The 27,712-nt window shown below is 34.6% G+C and overlaps 1 protein-coding gene across 2 annotated transcripts in view; it reads right to left on the bottom strand.

The window, feature by feature from the left end:
- Nucleotides 1-1,109: 1,109 nt before the first annotated feature.
- CHSY3 (chondroitin sulfate synthase 3) overlaps nt 1,110-27,712 on the bottom strand; it is a 293,136-nt gene continuing 266,533 nt past the window's right edge. The window contains exon 4 of one of the 2 annotated variants that reach the window (XM_054555083.2): nt 1,110-4,356. In XM_054555083.2, the coding sequence (XP_054411058.2) occupies nt 4,337-4,356 (20 nt within the window). In that variant the 3' untranslated portion in view covers nt 1,110-4,336. 2 annotated transcript variants of the gene reach the window in all.

The raw sequence follows: 27,712 nt of genomic DNA, 5'->3' as shown, positions 1-27,712 counted from the left end.
CTGGGACAAGTTACTTAACCATGTGTGGTTTCAGTTTCCATATCTGTTTAATGAAGAAAGTAATATCGATATTCTGAGAGCTGTTCTGAGGATTAAACTTAAAAATAAAATGCATAGTGTGGTGCTGAGTGGACAGCAGATGATCAGTAAGATGACATTGAATGCTGATGAAATTATTCTTGGGGTGACATTGAAACAGAACATCTACAGCTATCCAAATAAGGTAACACTACAATGTATGGATTACTTCACATGCATATATTGTGCTTTTTTGGTTGCATTCATAGTGTGTTGCCCTTCAAACTTAAAGGCTTTAGGTAATTGATACTACACAGATAGAAAAACACTCAATTTTACCATCATCATTCTCCCCATATTTTCAGTCAGGTAATACTGCATTGCCTGAAGAAGATTATATGAAGGCTGAATGCAAAATCACATAATAGGTTTAAAATGCATGTATACTAACAGTACAGTGTATACATGTGTAATTAAGTTCAAATGAGATCTCTGCATTCCCTTGGTTCATCAGCATGGTTTCATCATATAATACAGAATGCCACTTCATCCCCTCACAGCTGCTTCATAACTCTCTAAGTCTTGGAATGTTTTAAACTAGGCCTTTACATTTATTACCTCTGTGAAACTCCTTATTTCATTTGTCTGAGTTAAAGATCAGTCCCTGATTTCCTTTCTTCATTAACAAAATACTTAATACTTATTATTTGGTAATAGATCTTCCCAAATGACTATGTTTACTGAATGTTAATATATTTACTGTTCAGCAAAATAAAACCTGCAAGAGAGCTAAGTCTTGTAATATAGGAAAATAAGTTATTAGAGTGAGGGTTTGTGAAAGCCAGAGACAATATTAGAGCAGAGATCAATTATGAATTGTTGGCCCTGTCAAGACGAGCATTTTAACATCTAAAAATACCATTAATTATTTTCTAATGAATTTGACATTATTAGGATTACAAGTTATAGTCAAGGACACTGCCATCCTGTTTGTCCTAATATTAAGCAATTATATTTGTTAAGGCTCCCAAAATGTCTTCAGTAAAAGAGGTTGTCAACATGTAAGGAATCCATCACCAAGGCAAATGATATGTGGCCTCATGGCATTCCATTAAAAATAATGGCAACAATTTACAACAATCACTTTCAAATCAATTTTGATGCAAATTATTTTTTCATTATGTAGAAACAGAACATCAAAGTGCAGAACAATATGTATAATATACTGCATTTTGTGTATAGAGAGTTAAAAAAATAAAATGTATGCTTCAGAAACTCTAGAAAGACATGCACAAAACACTCACACAGCCCAAACAATGGTCATGTGTGGTCAGGTGACAGATATGGGTGGATGGGGAGTGGAGCCAACAGCTTTAGGCATTTAAAAATTTTGTTTGATTTTGGAACCGTGCAAATGTATTACCTATTTACAAAATAAGATTTTACAATATGCCTTAATGATACTCCATTGCATAGATGTTCATTTTCTCACACTTCTTTAATCCCATTATGCTTTCCTAGAAACTGGACACCACTGATCCAGGTCAAAGAAAGAATGATATGTAAAACTAAATGAGATATTTCCTGATGTATTTTAATAATTATAAAATTGATGTCATATTAATAATTTCTCCAGTGACTTTTGAGATAACTACAAACTCATATTAAAGGCAATTTTTGAACTGTTCTTGGGTCAGCTTGATCCCAAAGCTGAAGAGATTGAGGAAGGATGTTTCTCCCAGATTGTAAATTATTGAGTAAAGAAATTGCTCAGTTTAATCACTTATGAAGGCTAGATTTTCCAGTATAATAATACAAACAGCATACTATAATCCCTTGTTAACTTTTCAAGCCTGCTCAGCAAGCATGTTTTGGTGAAAATGAACAGAAACATATCAGGTGTGACTAAAAGGAAACAACAAAACTTTGTCAGTGTTTTTGAAAAAGAATACTGCTATACCTGTGTTTTATTTTAAATAAACAGGTTCTGTCATATTTTAATCTTCTTGCCAGCAAATGAAGGACATTGTTTCATAAAGCTTCTAAAATGTACATGAATATTTAATTAAATCATATTTCCTTGAGAAAATAAAGTTCATTCGCATTTATAGCAGACAGTTGTGAGGAGCTCATAATTGTCATAAGACCAGGGTAGCCAGTACCGGTTGCTTGTGGAACAAAACTCCTCAATTTTTAAAACTTTTTTTAAAAAATAAACATACAATCATAGGTGTTCATTTACTTTAAAAATTCTAAAGATGAAGAAAATTATTATCTATATATTTAAGTCCTTGTATAAATTACAAAACTCAAGTTTATGTTACAGAGTCCCTTCCCCATAGGAAGCATAAAGCACTTTTGTGGTACCTTTCACCAGTAAATATTTGTATCACATTGAATTTGAGAAACCAAATAAAAGTCGATATTGCATCTTTAAGCCCCAAGAGAACATTCTTCTAAGCTGTCTCTTGTGATGAATGAGTTTCAAAAGTCATTTGATTGCCATGATTTAACTCAATCTCAAATAAAGATATATAAAAGTAATAAAACATATTGACTTCAGTAGAAATCTGAAACATCAGTGAACTGCAGACTCTTCTTGCTTGAGGTCAACAAACACCCTTAGGAAGACAACCAAGAGTAGTTTAAGACCAGGACAACAAAATAAAATTATAACAATAATAATAATAAAATAACAATAATAAAATAAAAATAACAACAACCAACAATGAGGTAAACTCCCCTTAAAAAAGGCAAAATGTGTTGCCTGGACTGTCAGGAGAGAGTTCGATTGTACCTGACACCCAAATGTTTTTCTAGCCAGAGTTCAGCCAGTTGCATGGTTGAGGCAAAAGTACTTGCCTTGGATCCTAAGCACATCTTATACTGCTTAGGGTCCAAGTTAGGATCACAATGAACTGGATGGAAAATATGCACCACTCCTACTTCTTGGCTTCTGAATGGCCTTAAGCCAGATAGAATGACTTTATTGTAGAGATCTACATCTTCTAGTCCCCAGCCTTGTATTGAGGTATCAAATCCACCTGCACCTAGAAGATCACTTTTGTAAATACAGGTGATGCCATATCCATAGTCTCTCCAAAATCCAGTCTTTTTTGAGAATACAAAGTAATCATCAGTGGGAGGATTTCCCCCGTTTGTTACCTTTGGGTCATACTGGCTAAAGATGATGGGATAGTACACCTGTTGTCCCTGAATTGTATTGTCTCTACATCGTTGGAGAAAGTCTTCTCTGAAGATCAAGTCAACATCACAAAATAGCAGCAAAGTGTCATTGTCAAACTGGGCAGAAGCCATTTCAAGACCAAGACCTCTGGAAAACTCTCCCTTCATTGGGATTAGAGTCATTTCTGCTTTGGGGTACTTGTTCTGGTACCCTTTTATCAGCTCAATATGCTTGCTGGAATCTTGGCCAGAATCCCTACTGAAAAGGATAATGACTAACTTTACATTCTGCTTTGGGATAAGACACATGTTTTCAAAGTTCTCCATGAATCTCAAGAAAATGTCATACCTTCCGATGAGAGGAACGAGAATGTTTACTTTCTTTTCATTGTGCCCTCTCATTTCTTTGGCACCTTGAAAAGAAGATAATATCTTTAAAGAATTAGATATAAAGGAGAATGACTGAGTTTCACTGTTAATACTCTCCACAAGACTGTTGACATCTAGCTCTTCGGTCTCTCTGAAGAAAGTCTTGCTGAACAACTGCTGAAGATAGGCATGACGTCTTACTGGCACAGTCAGTTTCCTTCCCTTGTGTCTTTTGTATAAAAGGAGTAAATCCAAAATGTACTCCACCCCGTGGATGGGGTTAACTCTGCGGTAGCCATACTGAATTTCCTTGAAGTCAATGAGCCGTCCTCTGCTCTTGGCATTCTCGTTGATCATCTCCATCACCTGTAGGACGGTGTCATCCAGTGCTGTTCTTAAAATGCTACTGAGGCTCTGTCGAGGGGGCTGGTTCTCAGCTGCTGAGTATAGGAGCTTCCCTGTCAGGAACTCCCATTCTATCACTTCATTTCTCTCCCGAGGCTGGAAGTGGTTGAAAGAAGGTATCACTCCCAGCTGCTGGTCCTCTTTGCTCACTTCTGTGTTACTGAGCTTGCTCATCAGGGCGCTCTCCCTGTGGAGCTGGATGGTGCGGTAGCGAAGTTCAGAAATTTTGCGGCTGAGCATGTAATTATGCAGCCTGTATTGGTATGCAGGCCTTTTGTTGGGATGAAGTGTTATGGCTGCATGGATTTTGCTATTGTGAAGGTCTTGGATGTAACCCTTCCGATTGTGTTCATAATTTTCATGGAACAGTTGTTGCATCTGAAAAGTAAAATAAAAAAAATCAGGATTAATTTTAAAAGATTTATTTAAAAAGAAAACCAGCAATAAACTAAAGCATCTAAATGAAAATGTTAATAAATTTTTGGTACGGTATTTCATAACAAAAATGGTTTGTAATATTTATATTATTTAAAATTAAAATAGTTTTATTATTTGTAATTGGTAGATGAAATTCCATGTACTTATCATGTACCACATGTTTTGAAGTATATATATAATATATATATAGAATATGAATATACATATAGTGGGATGAGTAAATCTAGCTAATTGATGTATTCGTTACCTCACATAGTTATTATTGTGGTGAGAACATTTATCATCTTTTTTTAGCATTTTAAAGTATATAATATATTGTTATTAACTATAGTCATCGTGTATTCAATAGATCACTTGAATTTATTCTTCCTATCTAAGTGAAATGTGGTATCATTCGACAGAAATCTCCCCAACCCCTCTCTCCAGCTGACTTAGCCCCTGGTAACCAACATTCCACACTCTAGTCCTATGAAATCAACTTTTTGATTTCTATATATGTGTGACAGCATAAATGTCGGGTTCATAGGCTCAAATATTGCAAATGAACCTCTAGCTATACATAAAACAACAATTGACTGTGTCCATAACCCCATAACAGATCACGGAGAAGGAGAGAGACAGAATGGATACAGCATGAGTCTTCCAAAATAAGGATTCACCCTAAGGAGGAAAACCAATGACCTGTTGTTTGGAATGGCAATAAGAGGTTATTTGCCAGGGGAGTCGTAAATTTCATTTAGCATCCTGATATACTATTTTTACCGAGTAAGTTCTTGGTAAGGTGAAACAGAAACTATACTGATCTACACTCCTGATGTAAAGTATCATACCCAAAATAGACATGCTTGACATCCTTACGAAAAAAAAGGCTTTCTGCTAGTCTAGAACAAATTCACTAGTTCAGGCAGAAAGAAAAATGAAAAAAAATATGCAGTTATGAGGACAAAGTTCAAACCGCCAGCTGATTCTTCCTTTTCTGCCAGTTGATTAAGATACCTCCATTATACCCACTTGAGATAAGTGATTATGAATAAGAAAAAGAAGGAAAAAAAGATGGGATGAGGAGAAGGAGTTGAAAAAGAAGAAAAAAGGCCAGCAACATCATGAGATGTCTGCAAATATACTGATGAATAAGAAGAAAGAAATATTGCAAACTTAAGAATACTCATCAGAAGCAGGTACAAATTGTACACAAATTTAAAAAAACAGCCTCTTCAAAAAAAAACTCAATTAATAGACAAATAAGCTTAAAAAAGACAAAAAGTAAACTGGCAGGGCTAAGGAAAAAAGGGAGAAAAAAATAAAATCATTGATAGACATATTGCAAGAAGCATAAAAAGAGATTTGTGAAAAACATAGGAAGAAGAGATTTGAAAAAAATTAGCAAAGTAATAGAAATATAAAATAGAGCTTACAGTTTGGAGAAAGGGTGGTCTTTTAAGTAATTAGTGCCAGATCAGTAGGATATTCATATAAGGGAAAAAGGTAAAAATTGATCCCCTACATCCTACAATGGATGACCTGTTGATGTAAATATAAAGGTTTATTTTAGAAAAAGTCTTTAAAAAGTTTCTAGAACTTACATGAAAATATCTGCATGACTTTTGCGTAGGTGAAGATTTTGTAAATAGGGCATAAGGCACTAACCATTAAAACAGACTAATACATTACATTATGTTAAAATTAAGAAGCTCGTTCTTAAAACACCATTAGGAAAATAATAAAGGGCAATTACAGAGCAGGAGAAAAAAAATTCAATAGATTTTATGAAAACAACCACTTCCCAGAATATATAATAAACTTATACAAATAAGGAAAAAAGGAAGGACAAACCTAGCAGAAAAATGAGAAAGAAAACTTGAATGAGTACTTCACAAAAGAGTATGCAAATACTCAATAGACATATAAAAACATTCTCTACTTTATTCGTCATCAAGGTAAAGCAACTTAAAATTACTGTGTGATAACGTGATGGATCCACAAAAAAACAGATAGATAATACTGTGCATTGTGAAGGCAGTGGAAGATTTGGAACTCTCATACACTGCTAATGAGAATATAACTTGGTTCTATCACTGAGAAAACCCATATCAACTAAAATGAACATACATATTCCCTACGACTCAGTAATTCTCTCTTAGATACATGCCCAATAGAAATATGTATATATATATATATAAAAATATAAATATATATAGAAGAATTTTCATAGCTGCATTATTCATACTCCAAAACCGAAAATAACCTAAATTTACATCAAGAACAGAATAAATGTAGTATATTCATGTAATGAAAAACAATACATCAATTAAATACTTGAAATTCTACTTGCAACAACATGGATGAATCTCACAAAAAATGAAAGAAGCCATATAACAAAATAATACATTTTGTATGATTCCATTTATGTGAAATTCAGAAACAGGTAAAGCTAACCTATATGGTTTCCTGTTGGAATAATGATCAAGAATCAAGAAGAGGGAAGCTTCTGGAGTGCTGGTAATGTTCTTTTATTTATCCAGGTGGTGGTCATATGTGTGCATTTAATGTGTGAACATTCACTGAACTGCTGCTTAAGATATATTTATCTGCTATACTCCAATTAATGAAGGACTTTATTTTGAAAGTATGCATATATATGCACATAGAATTAGATACGCTTTTCTGACATGTATGTTCATAAATGTGTGGATATGTGGGCCTGGAGAGAGAGACAGAGAGAGAGAGAGAGAGAGAGAGAGAGAGAGAGGATATCAGAGAGATTTTCCCAGAGTTATTCAACCAAGTGTCTATTGAGAATGATGAGAATAAAATTAAAACTAGAATTCTCATTATTTTCAGTTTTTCTATAGATCATGATACATTTTGAACGTAGCAAAATTGTTCTAAGAAAAAAAGTGTAAAATTTATTTTAAAAATTATATTAATTTGCTTGAAATAATTAAGAACCTTTAGTTTAAGCTGGCTTCCTCTCCTTTAAAGAATTATCAGTGGATTTCATGGAACCTCCAGAACATTACACTGCAAAGAAAAATCATTTCACAACAACAAAATCACAGCAGCAATGAACACCAGTGTGCCCCAACTGAACCCAGTGCTTTAAATGTATCACACATGATCTCACCCTCTGAGAAAGATTATCTGAGAGGCTCTAGGAAAATCTTCTCAAAAAACCTAACAGAAGAAGAATAAATGCCAAGAGGTAGTTTTATGTTGAATTATTTACTCTTCTACTATATTACACTTTTGTTACCTTTCTTAGAATTATTAATAATGAAAACATAGCATAGGTCATTTCTGAAATGATCATAGCTATATAAATGAGAAACTTTTTTGTTTTTTGTTTTCTTGAGATGGGGTCTCACTCTGTCGCCCAGGCTGGAATGCAGTGGCCTGATCTCTGCTCATTGCAGTGCTCCTGGGCTCAAGCAATCCTCCCACCTCAGCCTCCTGAGTAGCTAGGACTATAGGTGCATACCACCGCGCCTGGCTAATTTTTCAATTTTTTTTGTAGAGATGAGTCTCACTATGTTGCCTAGGCTGGTCTTGACCTCCTTGGCTCAAGCGATCCTCCCACCTCAGCCTCCCAAAGTCTGGGATTACAGGCGTGAGGCACCATGCCCAGTCTTAAATGAGAAACTTTAAAATATTAAAAAAACAAAAACAAACAAAACAGGAGTTGATTACTAATAGCCACAAGGTAACTTTGGAGCAATGGAAAATTTGTAAAAGTAGATTGTGGTAATGATTGTATAACTGTATAAATTTACCAAATATCAGTAAAATGTAATATATATAAGGAGAAAATTTTGTGGAATGTAAATTATACAGTGATGAGGCTACTTAGAAAACAATAGGGAATAAAAATAAAATACCTCTAACTCTAACTTTAAAAATGAAGAGATGGAATAATACATAGTCACCAAAATGCCTTTAGTCACCAAAATATGTTTAGAATTTCCAAAAGCTTCTGAGGTTGGGCAGAATCATTTGGAAACAGGGGGAAATGAGAGGCTAAGCAGATCAATGTCAGTGCCCAAAGGGTTCAAGGGTAATAGATCTCAGAAAGCACCAAGAAAATACACTGCCTGAAAATGTAGGGCCTAAAACTTACTCTACATTTACAACTTTAAGTTCAGGAACTCAGGTGAGCTGGACAGGCGGAATAAACCCTGATGGCAACATTTGGTTTCAGAAAAGTAGAAAAGACAGAGGTACAGAAAGAATTAAACACTTAAACCCTAGTTTCATGAAGCAGGTTTAATCTGAAGCAGCAGAGAATATCTATGTCTTTTCTTTGTGGAAATCAGCAAGCCAAGAATCATAGCAAACACTCCTACCAAAATAAATCTACCGTGAATTGCTTGTCCAGGAAAAATGTAATTTTTTTCAGAGATGAGTCATTTATCTAAAAAAGAAAAATAGTGTAACGCTGACACAAAGTATCAAAAAAAAATTAGATGAAAAACTACCACTTCCTTTTCCCCCCAGAAAAAAAGCCATGAAATTGAGAAAAACATTAGGCACCCGTTTTTGAAAACATATGAAGCATTTGCCTCTGTCTTCATAAACAACAAAGCAGAAATATAAGAGCTCAGGGATGTGATAGTAAGATGAAATGTTAGCTCAAAGAACAAAGAAATAAAGAAATAATTAAAAAATAAACTCTATCACAGGCATGAAAATAAAATCAGAAAAAAATAGGCACTGTGGAAAGCTATTATTAAGGGATAGAAGGGCAGAAATAAGGAAAGCTAAGGAAAGTGAAATAGAAATAAAGAGTTAATGACAAACGAGAGAGAAATCATACTGATAGGAGGGTAGGCTAAGAAAAGCCAAAAACATGCTTAGAGTGACTGAAAAAAAAAAATAAAACAGAAGACATAAACATACAATTTAAGAAACTGTTATTGAAATAAAAAGAGCATAGTATCTACATTAAATGGTCTTACTGTCTGTGCCAGATAAAATCAACCCAGAATGTTCAATAAAAGAACAAAATCCTTTAGAAGATAGATAAAAAGTTCAAGTCAACTTCTGAATAAAAATGGTAGATTTAACAGTAATTTCCACATTTACTATTTATTGAACTCAATGAGGACAGTAATAAAGTGATTCTTTAAAGGTATACACAAAAACATAGGGAATAAAAGAAGTGGAGGACACTATAATTGTGGAAGTTGACTGCACACAGATAAGTGGTAATAGATCTAGCAAATTGTAGAAAACTGAATTGTAGACTTGCAATGGGCAAAACCAAGAATAAACTTAAATTGAACCTTGAAACCCTTATTGGAACCTCCAGAAATAGGAGTAAAAGTTGGTAGAGTGAAAATAATCAGTCAGATTGTGCAGCCAGACAACTGACCCTCTCTGAGCAAAAAAGTAATGTTAACAAACTTAATATTTATTTTCCATCATCTCTGAATTTAGGGATACCCTTGTCATTGTTGACAAAACCAAGTCACTTTTTCAAAGTTTCTCATCAGATTGTCATCCCTTATGCTCAATCTTGAGCAGTTTATTAAGGATAGAAGCCGTCTCTATAGAAATAGAGAATATTCAGGTAGAAGAAGACAAAAAAATGTATATTGAATTACTATCTTAAGAAAAGTGAGGGAAGATACTGAGAACATAAAACCAGACCACGGCCGGGCGCAGTGGCTCACACCTGTAATCCCAGCACTTTGGGAGGCCGAGACGGGCGGATCACGAGGTCAGGAGATGGAGACCATCCTGGCTAACATGGTGAAACCCCGTCTGTACTAGAAATACAAAAAATTAGCTGGGCGTGGTGGTGGGTGCCTGTAGTCCCAGCTACTAGGGAGGCTGAGGAAGGAGAACGGTGTGAACCCGAGAGGCGGAGCTTGCAGTGAGCTGAGATCCTGCCACTGCACTCCAGCCTGGGTGACAGAGCGAGACTCCGTCTCAAAAAAAAAAAAAAAAAAAAAAAAATATATATATATATATATATAAAAAATACCAAAAAAAGACCACAACTATATCCATATTTATCCATGTTTATATATGTTTTATTATATCTATCTACCCACACATAATTGCACATATCAAGTACACATGTAGAAAAACCAAAACATAAAATGCACCAAAATTAAAATGTAACAAATTTTAAAATGCAAAAGAAGAGTTGGAAAATAAAGGTAATAAAACTCCTAGAAAGTTAAGCAAAAAGACAAAAAATGAAAATTTGTGGGAAATGTTTAAAGAATTACAGGAACAGTTCAGGAGATCCAATATCCAAATAACAGTAGTTCCAGAATGAGTGAGCAGAGAAACAGAGAGGAAAAAATTATCAACAAAATAATTCAAGAAAATTTCCACAAAATGCAACAGATGAAGGGCTTGAGTTTCCAGATTCAAAGAGCTTATTCTATAAAAGCTAAATCCGATGAAATTAGACCCATATGAAGCACACCACTGTGAAATTTTAGAGCCTTGAGGCAGAGGATATGTTAGATGTCTCCTGGGAGGACAGTGATAAAAGGCTCAAAAAGCAGCATGTCTATAGACTTCTCAATGAAAACTGGAAGTACAAAAAGTAAACAAATAGTCATTTCAAAATATGATGAAAATGGCTTCAAACCTAGAATTCTATAGCTAAACAAGATATCAATGAAGTGTTAGGAGAAAATAAGGTAATTGCTGTACCTCAAAGAACTATCTTTCAAGCTCATTTCTCAGAGAACTATTAATAGATTTGCTATTCCCAAGCAGAGAGAAAGTCAGGAAAGAGAAAACATGGTGCAAACAGGAACATCAAAGGCAACCAATAGATATTCCAGCAGGTCAGAAGGCAAAAGGAAGGGATTGTTCAGAAAAATAAATTGATAGAAAACCCAGTGAATCTGGAGAAGCAGTTCATGAAGAATACAAAAAATGAATATATATATATACACACACACATATATATACACACACTCATATATATATATTTTTTCATATATATATATGTATGAAAAATTATGTGCCCCATATGAAGTATAGGGAGTCAAGGACAGGATACACATGTGTGATTGTGTAGGAAAGGAAAGTTAACTAAGTCAATAGAAAATGACTAAAACTGAAAGATGAAGAAAAAACACAAGGAAGTTATTAGAGATGTGGTAATCAAAATAAGTATTTTAATTCAATCTTTTTTTTTATACTTTAAGTTCTGGGACACATGTGCCATACACGTTACATAGGTATATGCGTGCCATGGTGGTTTGCTGCACTCATCAACCCATCACCTACATTAGGTATTTATCCTAATGCTATCCCTCCCCTAGTACCCCACTCCTCAACAGGCCCTGGTGTGTGATGTTCCCCTCTCTGTGTCCATCTGTTCTCATTGTTCAACTCCCACTATGAGTGAGAACATGCAGTGTTTGGTTTTCTGTTCCTGTGTCAGTTTGCTGAAAATGATGCTTTCCAGCTTCATCCATGTCCTGCAAAGGGTATGAACTCGTCCTTTTTTATGGCTGCACAGTATTTCATGGTGTATATGTGTGACATTTTCTTTATCCAGTCTATCACTGATGGGCATTTGGGTTGGTTCCAAGTCTCTGCTATTGTGAATAGCACTGCAATAAACATATGTGTGCATGTGTCTTTATAGTAGAATGATTTAGAATCCTTTGGGTATACACCCAGTAATGGGTATTGCTGGGTCAAATAGTTCTAGAACCTTGAGGAATCACCACACTGTCTTCCACAATGGTTGAACTAATTTACACGCCCACCAATAGGGTAAAAGCATTCTTATTTCTCCACATCCTCTCCAGCATCTGTTGTTTCCTGACTTTTTATTGATCACCATTCTAACTGATGTGAGATGATATCTCATTGTGGTTTTGATTTGCATTTCTCTAATGATCAGTGACGATGGGCTTTTTTATCATATATTTGTTGGCTGCATAAATGTCTTCTTTTGAGAAATGTCTGTTCATATCCTTTGCCCATTTTTTGATGGGGTGTTTGTTTTTTTCTTGTAAATTTGTTTAAGTTCTTTATGGATTCTGGATATTAGCCCTTTGCCAGTTGGATAGATTGCAATAATTTTCTCCCATTCTGTAGGTTGCCTGTTCACTCTGATGATAGTTTCTTTTACTGTGCAGGAGCTCTTTAGTTTAATTAGATCCCATTTGTCAATTTTCGCTTTTGTTGCCATTGCTTTTGGTGTTTAATTATGAAGTCTTTGCCCATGCCTATGTCCTGAATGGTATGGCCTAGGTTTTCTTCTAGGGTTTCTATGGTTTTAGGTCTTACATTTAAATCTTTAATCCATCTTCAGTTAATTTATAAGGTGTAAGGAAGGGGTTCAGTTTCAGTTTTCTGCATATGGCTAGCAAGTTTTCCCAACACCATTTATTAAATAGGGAATCCTTTGCCTGTTGCTTGTTTTTGTCAGGTTTGTCAAAGATCAGATAGTTGTAGATGTGTGGCATTGTTTCTGAGGCCTCTATTCTGTTCCATTGATCTATACATCTGTTTTGGTACCAGTACCATACTGTTTGGATTACTGTGGCCTTGTAGCATAGTTTGAATTCAGGTAGCATGATGCCTCCAGCTTTGTTCTTTTGCTTAGAATTGCCTTGGCTATACAGGCTCTGTTTTGGTTCCATATGAAATTTAACATAGTTTTTTCTAATTCTGTGAAGAAAGTCAATGGTAGCTTGATGGGTATAGCATTGAATCTATACATTACTTTGGGCAGTATGACCATTTTCACCATATTGGTTCTTCCTATCCATGAGCATGGAATGTTTTTCCATTTGTTTGTGTCCTCTCTTATTTCCTTGAGCAGTGGTTTGTAGTTCTCCTTGAAGAGGTCCTTCACATCCCTTGTAAATTGTATTCCTAGTTATTTTATTCTCTTAGTAGCAATTGTGAATGGGAGTTCACTGATGATTTGGCTCTCTGATTGTCTACTATTGGTGTATAGAAATGCTTGTGATTTTTGCACATTGATTTTGTACGCTGAGACTTTGCTGAAGGGCATTACATACTGGTAATGGGATCACTGAAACAAGAAGGGCTAACTATCCAAAATATATATGCACCCAATACAGGAGCACCCAGATTCATAAAGCAAGTTCTTAGAGACCTACAGAGAGACTTAGATTCCCATACAATAATAGTGGGAGACTTAACACCCCACTGTCAATATTAGACAGATCAATGAGACAGAAAATTAACAAGGGTATTCAGGACTTGAACTCAGCTCTGGACCAAGCAAACCTAATAGACATATACGGAACTCTCTACCCCAAATCAACAGAATATACATTCTTCTCAGTACCACATTGCACTTATTCTAAAATTGACCACATAATTGGAAGTAAAACACTCCTCAGCCAATGCAAAAGAATAGAAATCATAACAAACAGTCTCTCAGACCACAGTGCAATCAAATTAGAACTCAGGGTTAAGAAACTCACTGAAACTGCACAACTACATGGAAACTGAACAACCTGCTCCTAAATGACTACTGGGTAAATAACGAAATTAAGGCAGAAACAAATAAGTTCTTTGAAACCAATGAGAACAAAGGCACAACATACCAGAATCTCTGGGACACAGCTATAGCAGTGTTTAGAGGCAAATTTATAGCATTCAATGCCCACAGAAGAAAGCGGGAAAGATTCTAAAATCTTTACCACAATGTCACAATGAAAAGAACTAGAGAGGCAAGAGCAAACAAATTTAAAAGCTAACAGAAAACAAGAAATAACTAAGATCAGAACAGAACTGAAGGCGACAGAGACACAAAAAGCCCTTCAAAAAATCAATGAATCCAGGAGCTGTTTTTTTGAAAAGATGAACAAAATAGATAACTAGCAAGACTAACAAAGAAGAAACGAGAGAAAAATCAAATAGATGCAGTAAAAAGTGATAAAGGGGATATCACCACTGATCCCACAGAAATACAAACTACCATCAGAGAATACTATAAACACCTCTACACAAATAAACTAGAAACTCTAGAAGAAATGGATAAATTCCCGGACACATGCACCCTCCCAAGACTAAACCAGGAAGAAGTTGAATCCCTGAATAGACCAATAACAAGTTCTGAAATTGAGGCAGTAATTAATAGCCTACCAACCTAAAAAAGCCCAGAACCAATGGATTCACAGCTGAATTATACCAGAGGTAGAAAGAGGAGCTGGTACCATTCCTTCTGAAACAATTCCAAACATTTGAAATGCAGGGACTCCTCCCTAAGTCATTTTATGAGGCCAGCATCATCCTAATACTAAAGCCTGGGAGACACAACAAAAAAAGAAAATTTCAGGCCAATATCTCTGATGAACATTGATGTGAAAATCCTCAATAAAATACTGGCAAACCAAATCCAGCAGCACATCAAAAGGCTTATCCACCAAGATCAAGTCAGCTTCATCCCTGGGATGCAAGGCTGGTTCAACATATGCAAATCAATAAATGTAATCCATCACGTAAACAGAACCAATGACAAAAACCACATGATTATCTCAACAGATGCAGAAAAGGCCTTTGATAAAATTCAATCCCCCTTCATGCTAAAAACTCTCAATAAACTACATATTGATGGAACATATCTCAAAATAATAAGAGCTATTTATGACAAACCCACAGCTAATATCATACTCAATGGGCAAAAGCTGGAAGCATTCTCTTTGAAAACTGGCACAAGACAAGGATGCCCTCTCTCACCACTCCTATTCAACATAGTATTGGAAGTTCTGACCAGGGCAATCAAGCAAGAGAAAGAAATAAAGTGCAGTCAAATAGGAAGAGAGGAAGTCAAATTGTCTCTGTTTGCAGATGACATGATTGTATATTTAGAAAACTCCACCGTCTCAGCCCAATATCTCCTTAAGCTGGTGAGCAAACTCATCAATCTTTTTTAAAAATAAAGATTCCATTTAAAAATTATGAAAAAAGTCAAAATTTAGCATTTTGATCCAAACTCTGGATTTGCATTATAAATTCAAAGCATCACTTAACTTTTTAACAAATATACATGTGTCTTTGATAAAAATTAGGTTAAACCAGATAATCATCTGTGTAACATATAAATTTTGATAAGTATTATCCATAACCGAGAGACTTATGTTCAAAATTTTCCTGTATCTTCAGAAAGGGGCCCCCACGTGATAAAAAAGGAGCTGTTTCCTTTAGTTGTTCACACTTGAAGGAGCCCAGGCACCCTTCCTAGAATCTCTTCTCCTTGTCCCCAGCCAGGCCTCTTATTTTCTCTTTCTTCCATCTTGTCAACACACTATTAACTCTGAATTACGTCACAAATGTTGCTACCTTTTTCAACTACATGCAAGAAATCCTGTTCTATAAATAACTCAGAAATCCTCAAAGTATATGTCTTAATGACCCCAATCTCTTTCTGTCTTGTACTATAGGTGTTTGTCATTTCTCTCTTATGAGCCTATAAATATCCTGAAGGAAGGGAACAGGCCTTTTCCATGTATGTCTCATTGTAATTCAGGGGGATGTATGTCTTTTCCATGTATATCTCATTGTAATTCAGGGGGGCATACGTCTTTTCCATGTATGTCTCTTTCCCATGTATGTCTCTTTTCCATGTATGTCTCATTGTAATTCAGGGGGGTGTATGTCTTTTCCATGTATGTCTCATTGTAATTCGGGGGGGTGTACATCTTTTCCATGTATGTCTCTTTCCCATGTATGTCTCTTTTCCATGTGTGTCTCTTTTCCATGTATGTCTCACTGTAATTCAGGGGGGTGCATGTGCATTGCAATGAAGTGCTTAGATTCTGGAGCCAGATGCCATGGATGGAGCCAGGCTCTGAAACTTAATAAACATGTGACCTTGGACAAATCCTTTAACTTTTTGTGCCTCAGTTTAACTATTTGTAAAATAAGAAATACAATAAGTAGTATATACCTCATAGCGTGGCTGTTAGTGTTAAATGAGTATTTGTATTTGAAACATGTAGAAAAGAATGTGGCATATTGTAACCGCTTAGTTATTATGATTGTATATAATTAGTTATTATTGTTGTAGTTGTTATCTTTGTAGTTGTTGAAATTTGTTTTTATATTATTATTAATGTAGGTATTGAATAAATGAGTACATGAAAATGCTCCTGATTAAATTTGCCTTAGAAAATGATTCAAATGTGTTTACAATAGCTATCATTTGATTTCAGATCATAATTTGAAAACTAAGAAAACTAAATTACCTCTGTTGAAAGAGAAATAAGAGGCCATACTATTATGGGTAAAGCTGTCTATGAACATCTTTGGTCTTCTCTATGAAGGAAAAAAGTCTCCTTAATTTACTTATGTAAAGAAGTTACTTCAATCTGAAAGTTATTTTGTTCTCATTATGCTACTACATTTTTTTTTTTATGAGAAAGGATCCTCTAACTTGGAAAAATCTGTTTGTATCTCTTCTTAGATATGAGATCAAGGAGGATTTGGGAGAATGAGGCATTCCTTTACCAGGAAGTGAAGACTCTGCAAATTAGAAAAATTATGAAGGCATGTAAGAAAATAAAAAATCATTTAAGTGGTGTACAATATAATGGTGAATATGTACCTATAGGTTCAGTAATTTGCTTTGCAAATATTTAAACCCATTTTATTTTCGATGATTTAGTTATGTAACTAAATGGAGAGTCTTATTGTCCTTAATGAAAATGATTAATAATCTTTCTTTTATAAGACTAGTGAATATAAAAATTCTAAGTAAAATAGTGAATTTTCAAATTAACACAATTGTTTGCCCTCAATTATTGTCTGCAGATATTAACAGTAAGATTCTTAAAATGTGCCCTACTTCTCTGGTAATAATGGTAAAATTTAAAAAAAGCCTGATTCTCAATATAAAAGAAAATAAATAACTTGAGGGAAAACAAACATACATATTTCATTCTATAATTATGGAAAGAATGAGAACATGTTAAAGAGTGTATATAGCTTGTATAAATTGTTTAAAGCAATGATCTGGTATAAGAATAATAAGGTATGCTCTTCTTCATATCATGTATGCATATTTTTCATATAAAATAAGAACATTTTGCCACTGAGATTTCTAAAAATAATAACACCTTGATAATAGATATATCTGATCTATAAACTCTGCTTTTAAATTCACTATACAACGTGTGATAAAATTGCATGAAACTAAATCCCTGTGTGTATACATGCACACAAACACCCATACACAGAGTACTTGCAAAACTAAGAAAATTTGAATAAATCAGTGGATTATATCCATGTCCTGGTTGTGAATATAGTTTTGCGAGATGTTATCAGTGAGAGAAACTGGATAAAGGACACATGGAATCTCTTGGTTTTTTTTTTTTTACAGCTGTATGTGAATTGATAATTATTTCCAAACAAAAGGTTAAATTTTAAAAATTATGATGCAAAAAATAAAATATTTTGTCTCTTGTCTCTCTCTCTTTTTTGTTTTGAAGGAAATCCCTCCCCAAATATATTAGTAGCAGTGTTAAAAACGTGTAGTCCAAAGGCTATAGATGTGATTTTTGTTGCTGCCTTTTTTCTTGGTGAGTCCAGTATTTTGAATAAATTTGAATTTGAAAGATAATAAGCGATCAGTGCATTTTCAAGTTTCTTTCAGTCCCATCAAATTTCTCCATGTTTGTTATAAATTTAAGTTGTCATAAATTTAAGTTTCCTGAAAGCATTTTATGTTTGTGAATAACCTTTTAAAGTAACTTTTAAAAAATCTTAAAATTTCTTTTCCTTTTGAAATCCTATCACTTGCTACAATATGGATGAATCTTGAGGACATTATACTAAGTGAAATATGCCAGTCACAAAAAGACAAATACTCTATGATTCCACTTATAAGAAATATCTAAAGTAGTCAAATTTATAGAAATAGAAAATAGAATGGCAGTTGCCAGGGGCTGGAGTGAGAAGAAAATGGGGAGTTGCTGTTCAGGCACGGAGTTTCAGTTTTGCAAGATTAAAGAGTTCTACAGAAGCATTGCACAACACATTAATATAGCTGACACTACCGAATTGTACACTTCAAAAGAGTTACATGTGGCCAGGCACAGTGGTTCATGCCTGTAATCCCAGCACTTTGGGAGGCCAAGACAGGCAGGTCGCTTGAGTCCAGAATATTGAGACCAGCCTGGGCAACATGGTGAAACCCCATCTCTACAAAACATAGAAAAATTAGCTGGGCATGGTAGCACACACCTGTAGTCCCAGCTACTTGGGAGGCTGAAGTGGGAGGATGGTTTGAGCCTGGGAGGTTGAGGCTGCAGTGAGTTGAGATGGTGCCATTGCACTCCAGCCTGGGTGGCAAAGTGAGCCCCTGTCTCAACTGTCTCAAAAAAAAAAAAAGTTAAACAATAAACTATTCTTTTTCTTCAGTTTTTATTTTACACAACTTTCATCTTTTCCTAAAAGTGAAGGCATATCACACTCTGGCCAATTAATATACTTTGTTATAAATGTTTCCTTCTGGATTAGTTTTATTCATGGGCAAGATCTCTCTTGTAACAGGAAAAAAAATGGTTGCCTTTGACCATAGGCTCATATTTTGCACACTATAATCCTGGAGAAAGAAAAGCAGACCTCACCACCCAGACAGGGCAGAGAAGTGACATAAGAAAAACTGAGTGCTATTGAGAGCACTGAACACAGCACTGAGCTATGCCTCAGGCCAGAGCACACTCAGACTTTCTGGCTTCCTAGGACTATAGTTTCTTCTTTATTCCAGTTAGTTTAGCTGTGGTTCCGTCACTTGCACCACAAAGCATCCTGTCAAAAGCAACCTGATAAGTGAAGTTGCAATTTCAGCTCTGTACTAATGCTCTGTATGATTTTGAAGAAGGTTTGCCTTCTGTTTAATTAGTTAGTTCAGTCTTGGTTGAAATCCAAGTAACAATCTGATATGGATAATCTGCACCATTAAAACTGACACATTTTTCCTGTTTCATTTTTTTTAGCTATTTTAGTTTTTAGAAAACCTGTCAGACAACACAGAAAATAGCTTGCAGATAGCAACTCTTATATGTGATAAAGATTACTTAGAAAGATATATTCTATACAACTTAAAAACACTTTCAGACAACATGGAAAATAGCTCATAGATATTAACTCTCAGTCATTGATATAGATTTCTCAGCAGAGTATATTCTGGACACCTGATGTCTTAGACAAATACCAAAGAGATTAAAAATCTTAAAGAAATCACTAAGTTCATCAGATTTGTTTATAATGGTATAATGACACATAATAATTTGTTAGTTTAAATAAACCCTTATGCCTTAATTAAAACTACCCTTTTAGAACTAAAATATTACTCTAATAAGAAAAAAAACTAATGATAACTGAACTTAACTGCTCATCTATCTGCCTGATTTAGCCTGACATACACATATTCAGAGTGACTATATATATATTGCCTGAGATATAGTTAAGAAAACACTAGATGATTGTTAAAATCTATACATTTCTCTTCCTCTGTATACTTTTAAAAAATTTGGTAAACTTTCAAGTAGAATTTTACATTTATTTTTTCCCTAAACATTTTAAGTACTCACTATTTATTACAAAGAAGAGGTAAAGAAGAATATTAGGTTTGTGAGTTGCCATTTTGCAAACACGCACACACCCTTTATTCATGTAATACCAATATAACGACTCCCTTCACTAGTGATTTCATTTCCTTGTAAATGATTGGTTCAGAGCATAACTAACAATAGACAAAGGGAAGTTATCATTTCCAAACTAGGCTTTCAAGACCTCTGAAAAACAAAACGTAAAGTAATAGTTACTCAAACGACTCAACAAGAAAAAAAAAAAACTTGATTAAAACTGGGCAAAGGATATGAACAAACATTTCTCAAAAGAAGAAATACAAACAGCCAACAAACACATGAAACAATGATCAACATCACTAATCATCAGAGAAATGCAAATTAAAACTACAATGAGATATCATCTTACACCAGTCAGAATAGCTATTATTAAAAAGTCAAAAAACATGTTGGCATGAATGCAGATAAAACAGAATGCTCATACACTGTTGGTGGGAATGTAAATTAGTTCAACATCCATGGAAAACAGTATGGAACTAAAACAGTAAAGAACTAAAAACAGAACTACCATTATACCCAGCAATCCTACTACTGGGTGTCTATCCAAAGGAAAATAAATAATTATATACAAAGATACCTGTGCCTGTATGTTAATCACAGCATTGTTAACAATAGCAAAGTCATGGAATCAACCTAAGCGTCCATCAACAGTTGACTGGATAAAGAAAATGTGGTATATACACAGCATGGAATACTATGCAATTACAAAAAAGAATGAAATCATGTCCTTTGCAGCAACACTGGGTGCAGCTGGAGGCCATTATCCTAAGTGAACTAACTCAGAAACAAGAAACCAAATACCACATGTTCTTTCTTATAAGTGGGAACTAAACAATGGGAACACATGGATATAAAGATGGAAATAATAGATACTAGGGACTCCAAAATCGGGGAGGTGGAAAGGGGTCAAGGGTAGAAAAATCATATTTTGGATACAATATTTACTATTTGGGTAACGGGTACACTAGAAGCCCTGTCTCTACTAGTACACAACATACCCATGTAACTAATATGCACACGTACCTCTTGAATCTAAAATAAAATATTTTATTTAAAAATTTAAAAAATAAAAAGAAAGATAGTAGTTGCTACAAAATTTCAGAAGACATTAACCCAATTCATGAATGTTTTGTATCCACAGAGGAAATATAATGAGTGTATGATGTCACTGATCATGCATAAAATCATACCTCCCTTTCAGATAAAAAAGAGGAAATTACCTTCTTTCTAATTCATATGTTTCATTCCAGTTTTGAAAGCTTTCAAATACCAAGTAGATTCTTATTTAACTAATGTGCTAAAGCAAAAGCCAAAGGTTGGATTGGTTGTAATTACCAATCCAATTTTTGTTTTTTTTCCGTGCTCCCAAAATTCAAGCAACCAACTATTTAGCCTTGTGAAAAACTTAACATAAGCTTATCTAATTCTGCATAAACATTATATCATTCACTAATGTTAGAGAGCATTAAAAAATGGGTCAGATAAAGTTAGGACAAACTCAGGATTTTTTTGTTTGAAGGATAACATATACTTCTGTGAGTATCAGCTTTGGCTACCTGACAATTTCCAGTGATCATCATTTATGCTTCTGTAGTAATCTTCAGGGAAATTTGGAATGCTGTATAAGGAGCTAAAATGTGACCACCTTGCAACAAATAGGAGGGCCATTGTGCAGTGTTCAGTGTTAATTGTTTTTTGCGGAGTTTCTTATGTCATTTGGTCTATATTCGGATATACTCAGAAATGGAAATTAGGTATCACATTGTCAATATTTAAGAGTGAAAAATTTATATTCATTATGTAGGAAATGGACCTCAGCTCTCAGTACATTGCAGAGTAATAAGGTACAGAAGAGAACATAGTTCACTGCCATGTATACAGTAGATGCTGAAGAAGGTTAGTGAGATCTAATTGACAAAAAAAATGGAAACCATAAGAAAGATGACATACTATACTCTACTACAATATGATCATTTCAGTAATTTTGTCTGAACAAACCTTTCTTGATTCTATCCTCCCCAACAGTTTGGCTCCCTCTGCTACTTGCAGCTATATTTATTCATTCATTTACAAATATTTCCTGAGTTTCTAAAATGCATCAGTTACTATAGATATAGCAACAACAACAACAAAAATGGTCCTTGTCCTCATGGAGCTAACTATCTAGTGAAGGAGACAAGCACTAACTATACATATTCATAAACAGCTGTGTAATTTTGGCCAGTGCTCATTGTACTAATTATTCCATATTGTACTTGCTGCTTTACTTGATAGCATGCCTTTCTAGATGACCAGCTCCTAGAGGGTAGCCTAGGCCTAATATTTAAGAATATATTTATAATTAATTTTTAATAAAGTAACATATGCCCTCCAAAACTAGCTGATAACCAAAACAGGGAGCAAAATATTTACTGGAAGAACTTTAATTGTCTAAAAGACAATTCTCAGAATTCTGCAGTATTTCCCAAGCTTCTGAATGTTTCTTTAAGTTAAAAAATAAAATGTAACTTAAGACTTTACACATCTGTGCTGCAAAAGATTTGGCACATATCTTAGAGCTTTTATATCTTATTTAAGTAGTGACTCACAGGCCAGTACTGTTGTAGCATGACTGATGGGAGTCCTCCATCTCTTTACTATTTTCGTAATCGATGCAGTCATCCAAGCAGGGAGAAAGGGCGAAGACAGCCATCATCATTCCTGCTTTGTGGCACTGGGATGTGAAATGACTGTAGGAGTCTAAACTGATTCTAAGTCAGGCTGCACTCCATCACATTAATAATTTCTGCACAAATAAATGAAGTGCTGCTGAAAGACCACAGTAAATGAGAATGACAGCAAAGCCCAATGAAGGCCTTTGCCAGCTGCATGGAAACAAGGTAGTCTTTCATTCAAGAAATAGGACAAAACTAGGGCTTCTGTAGGAAATTTTAAAGTGGTGGAGTTAGACCTGGGTTTTGGGGACCTTTCAACTACTTAAAGGAAAGAAAAAAGAACCTCTTCAGCATATTCATCTGTTATTCTATCAGTGTGTGTGCATGTGTGTCTATTCCAGGCCAAGATCCCCTCTCTGAAGTCACAGGCTTGGTTTTGAGACCTGCTCTTCCATTCCCAGTTTGATACTGGATTAAATTTTCTTCTAGGAAAAGAAGAGCTCCTAGATTTTTTTCTACGTTATATGAAACATGCATAAATTAGTATCTGACATAGGGTAAATACTCAATAGGTGTTGTTATTATATTATTTAGTAAACTTTAAACAGTGAAATCTCTTGCACTCTAAAGCACATTTCAAAGACATCCCTTCTGCATCTGAATATCTAATTTATTAGTTTTCTAATGAGTAATCTTTAGTTGTACATAATACTTAAAGTTTTAAGATTGTATTATATATTGTAAAGTAAGAAAGGGCTTATACTTTTAGATCAGTTTCCAGATCAAGTAAAATCCAATACCCATCAATGCGTGGCCAAGATGGCCTTAACATTTCCCTCAGCTTGAAATAACTTAGGTTTCTTCCTGACTATAGGTTCCAGATCTCCTTTTTCTTAGAAGATTTACTTTATAAAACTTGCAGTTGTGAATTCCTTTCTGCCCTATTGAGATGTAAATCTTCCAGCTTCTTGCCTGCCAGTTTTACAATCTAGAAATGTCTTTCTCAAGGTACTATTAGCTATCCCTTCAAAATGTAATCATCAAGAAAGACAGCCCTCCATCTCTTAGTCTCTGTGGGAGGGTAGAAGCCTAACTTTGATAAACACCAATTAGCAAACACAGAAGACCTGATCATACCAGCCAACTTCCCCTCTAATGTCTTCCAGTACTTTTCCACTGGCTCACCCCAGCACTTAAAAACTCTCCAGGTAGTAATCACTTTACTTTGTGTATGTATGTAAAAACATCAGTTGTATACCTTAAATTTACACAATAAAAAAGAAGCGGGGGAAAAAAAAGGAAAACAAACAAGCAAAAAAACTCTCCTTCCTTTTGTTTCAGTGGGAGTTGAGTTCAATCTCTCCCCTATTGTAGTAGTCTTGAATAAGTCTTCCTTGCCTGTTTACCTCCACCTTTAGTAATTTTTCTTTGATGTGGATCATGGGTAATACTTAATGAAGCATTCTGTTACATTGCTTAGATCCCATGATCCACTTAAAACTCTTTCTCCATTAGCTTAAAAAAAGAAGGAAAGAAAGGCTCAAATTAAGATCCTACTCCTTGTGGTGCAATCAAGGAGATAAGTAGTGTTTCCTTCCAGCTGATTTTATTAACATTAAAGCTTTATGATAAATTATGAAGATCCCTAGAGCTAAACATCCAATTAAAATAACATAAGCATGGCAAGATGTCTATTACAATATTTTTCTTAGGAAAAAATACCCTAATTATAGTGCTGTGGACTTCTGCATGGGCACAACACTGCTGTGGGAATGGATGGGAATCACAGTGCTAAATAACAAGTAGGTATTTATAAGATAGTGCTAACAAAAATCAAGTAAAGCCTAATCTTTTTAAAGTCAAATTTTCTGGAAATGAAGATGCAACGACTTGAGTCTCTTTGATCTAATTACATTGATATATCCTTACTGGAGACTAAGTATAACTTACCTTTCTTTCTTATGTGTAAAGATGTCACCACAAAAAGAGTAATTTACATAACGGAAAAGGGGAAGATTAATAAAATCATTTCATGAGACCCAGTAAGTGTCCTAGTGACTCACTGTCACCATAATAGCTTTGGTAAAAGAGTAAAGAACAATTTGGGTTTCAAGTCTGCGCAGTTATCTTTTAAAATTGTTTAAATGGAGTTTTTAAATTTTTCTCTCTGAACAGATAAAATAAAATAAATGAGTTATTTTTAATTCTATAAAGCAGATATAAGATGCTAAGGCAAAACTGCTGAGATTTGAGGAATAAAACTATAATTAGTACAATCAATGAGCTAAATAACTATATTTTATAAAGAAGGAAAGCTAAACACTCCAAATCTCACTAGGTTTTGGATTTGTTTTCATGGCTCTGTTTTCACTACTATTGCTCCTAATACTAATGGACATTTAAATTATTTTACATACTGTTTACATAATTGTTTAAAACAGATCAGTGTAATCAAAATATTCATGTGAATACCATCTCCAATTCTTTATATATTGTATAGCTAATCTCAATGGCATATTCATTGAGAAAATATTTCACGAAAAGGCAAATGACTCAGAATCATATTTCATATATGATTTATAGGGCCATTAGCCATTTACAAGGAAAAAATAAACTTAGATCCATACCTACCTCATATCTTATACTAAATACAGTAAATACATATACATATATACCTGTATATGTGTTCAGATATATGTGTGCACATAGATATGTGCATGTATCTCAAATATATAAAAGATCTAAATCCTACTTGGACCCTCTCCTATAAGAAAAAAAAAATACCATAAAATAATGGGAAAAGAATGTAGGTAAATATTTACCTTTTCTAAACATGGAGAAGTTCTTTTAAAGCAAAAACAAAACTATAAAGAAGAAAATAAAGGATAAGATAATGGATTTTAATAGTACATTAACATTAAAAGCTTCCTATATCAAAAGCGACAAAGATAAAATTAAAAGACAAATTGGGAAAGTGATTTTGCAATAATGATGTCATGTCAAGAGTTAGCCCTAATATATCATTATAAATCATTATTATATCGTTGCTCTCCTTTAAGCCTCATTACTAATTCCAATCTATTTTACCTATCTCTTGACTCTTGCTTTTCTTCTTCATATCTTCTGGGCAACCATCCTGGTCCAAAATCCCAAGAACTTTGTCTGCAATAGCTACCGGTCTGCCTACATCTCATCAGGCCACTCTCCAATCAGTTCTCCATGATGCAACATGAGGCATCTTTCCAAGATGGAATGTAATCATATGACTCTCCCTTCTGTCCATGCCATCCACTGACCATGGAATAGATGACTGTAGAATAAAGAGCTCTTATGGTCTGGTCCTTGCATTCCTCTCCAGGTTTCTCTGTTACCTTTCACCCTCTATACTTTACCAATACTGGCTTCTTTCTCTCCTAGTGCCTTTGCATATGCCTTTTTTTTCTACTTAGGATGGTCTCCCATCTGTCAATACCATTTCTTTTCCTATTTAACTCTTACTCAGCTACCTCATGGACACTTTCTCTGACTAAATCAGGACTAGTATATGTCTCCTGGTACTAGGTGCCATTTTTGCCTCACTAATTAATCAAATTATAATTTTACATTTGTTTATTGATCTAGATACATCTGGCTTCTTAACAAATTCGGGAATTTTCTGAAGGATAGGACTGTGTCTTTTTTTCACCATTCTATCTCCAGTGCCTGACATCCTGTAAATGGTGCAGGGCAGAGCTGTCTGGGAAGAGAGACTCAATGCACATCACAGGCCTATGAATGGATTCTAGATTTTCAGAAAAGATGGAGTCTTATGGATCCAACCAGAATAAATCTGGTCTTTATGTTCCTGCTTTAGAGTCATCTCAATACAGTGATATATTGAAAGGGGGAAATTGAATAAAACATATACATACTATATATACTAAAACAAATAAACAAATATAGTTTCCTCTCCTGACATCTCAATTCTCTACCTTGTACAACTGTTTCCTTCCTGATATATAGACTTCTTACTCCTACAATGTCGTAGACTCCTCCTTTCTTCCTCTACCTGCGTCCTAGTCAATTTTATTTCTTTTTTACAACTGCTCCCTAATTAACCTGTTGCTTCTTCCCCTCTTATTACCTGGACCCTGGCTCAAGTTTGAATTATTACAAGTATCTTTCTTATAGGGCATCAATATTAATCCTCAAGGAAGATATAGATCAAATGAAATATAGATAGAGAGTTTTTAACATTCTAAATCAGAGAGAAGCCCAGGAAAAACCAGAAGGACATATTAACAGGGCTCTGGAGCCCATTTTTCTCCTCCCTTCAATCACAGCAGTTCTGCTTTAAGCTGTTACATAATAGGTCTCCAAGCAGTCGTTCACTTAAAGAGAAAATTCTGTCAAATGGGAAAAATCGCTGTTATCACCTGAGTTTTCACCTTCTTGCACAGCTCTGTTAATTTGAATGCTACCCATTCCTTAAATCTTGCTAGATGCCTAATCATACAGATGCATTCTCGGTCAACTCCAGGACACCATGACTCTTCTTTGCAAGGTATCACAGAGGTCACCATATCATATAGTTTGGTGTTTACTATAATGCTTTACTTTCTAATTTATTCCTCTATCAATTAGAGATTTATATGTTAGTTAGCTAGCTTAGTTATTATTTTCAATCCTCCCCCATCCACAGTTAAACTGTTAAGTTTATTTTGGCAAAGGTAATAACAAATTTTTCATTTCACTCACTGTGATTAGTATTGAGATAATTCAGTACGGCAAAATTTAATAAATGACCATACTTTTAATGAGGAAGAAAAAATAGGTTTTCTCGAGAAAAATAGATTTTTTTTTTCCTCAGAGAATAATTTAGAAGAAATGGGAGCAACTCTTTGAAACCTCAAGTTAAGAACGGTCCAGAAGTTGAAGGGAAAGTGTCATTATTAGTTGGGAGTGAATTCCATGGGTCTGGCATGTGTCATTTGTGTAAAGAAATGAAATGTGAAGGCATCCTCTTTCTGCTTAAATGTCTTCTTTGTCAAA

Source organism: Pongo abelii, chromosome 4 (assembly GCF_028885655.2).
Source record: "Pongo abelii isolate AG06213 chromosome 4, NHGRI_mPonAbe1-v2.0_pri, whole genome shotgun sequence".
NCBI classification, from domain to species: domain Eukaryota; kingdom Metazoa; phylum Chordata; class Mammalia; order Primates; family Hominidae; genus Pongo; species Pongo abelii.
The sequence above is the reverse complement of the archived record's forward strand: the minus strand, read 5'-3'. Positions and strand labels throughout refer to the sequence as shown.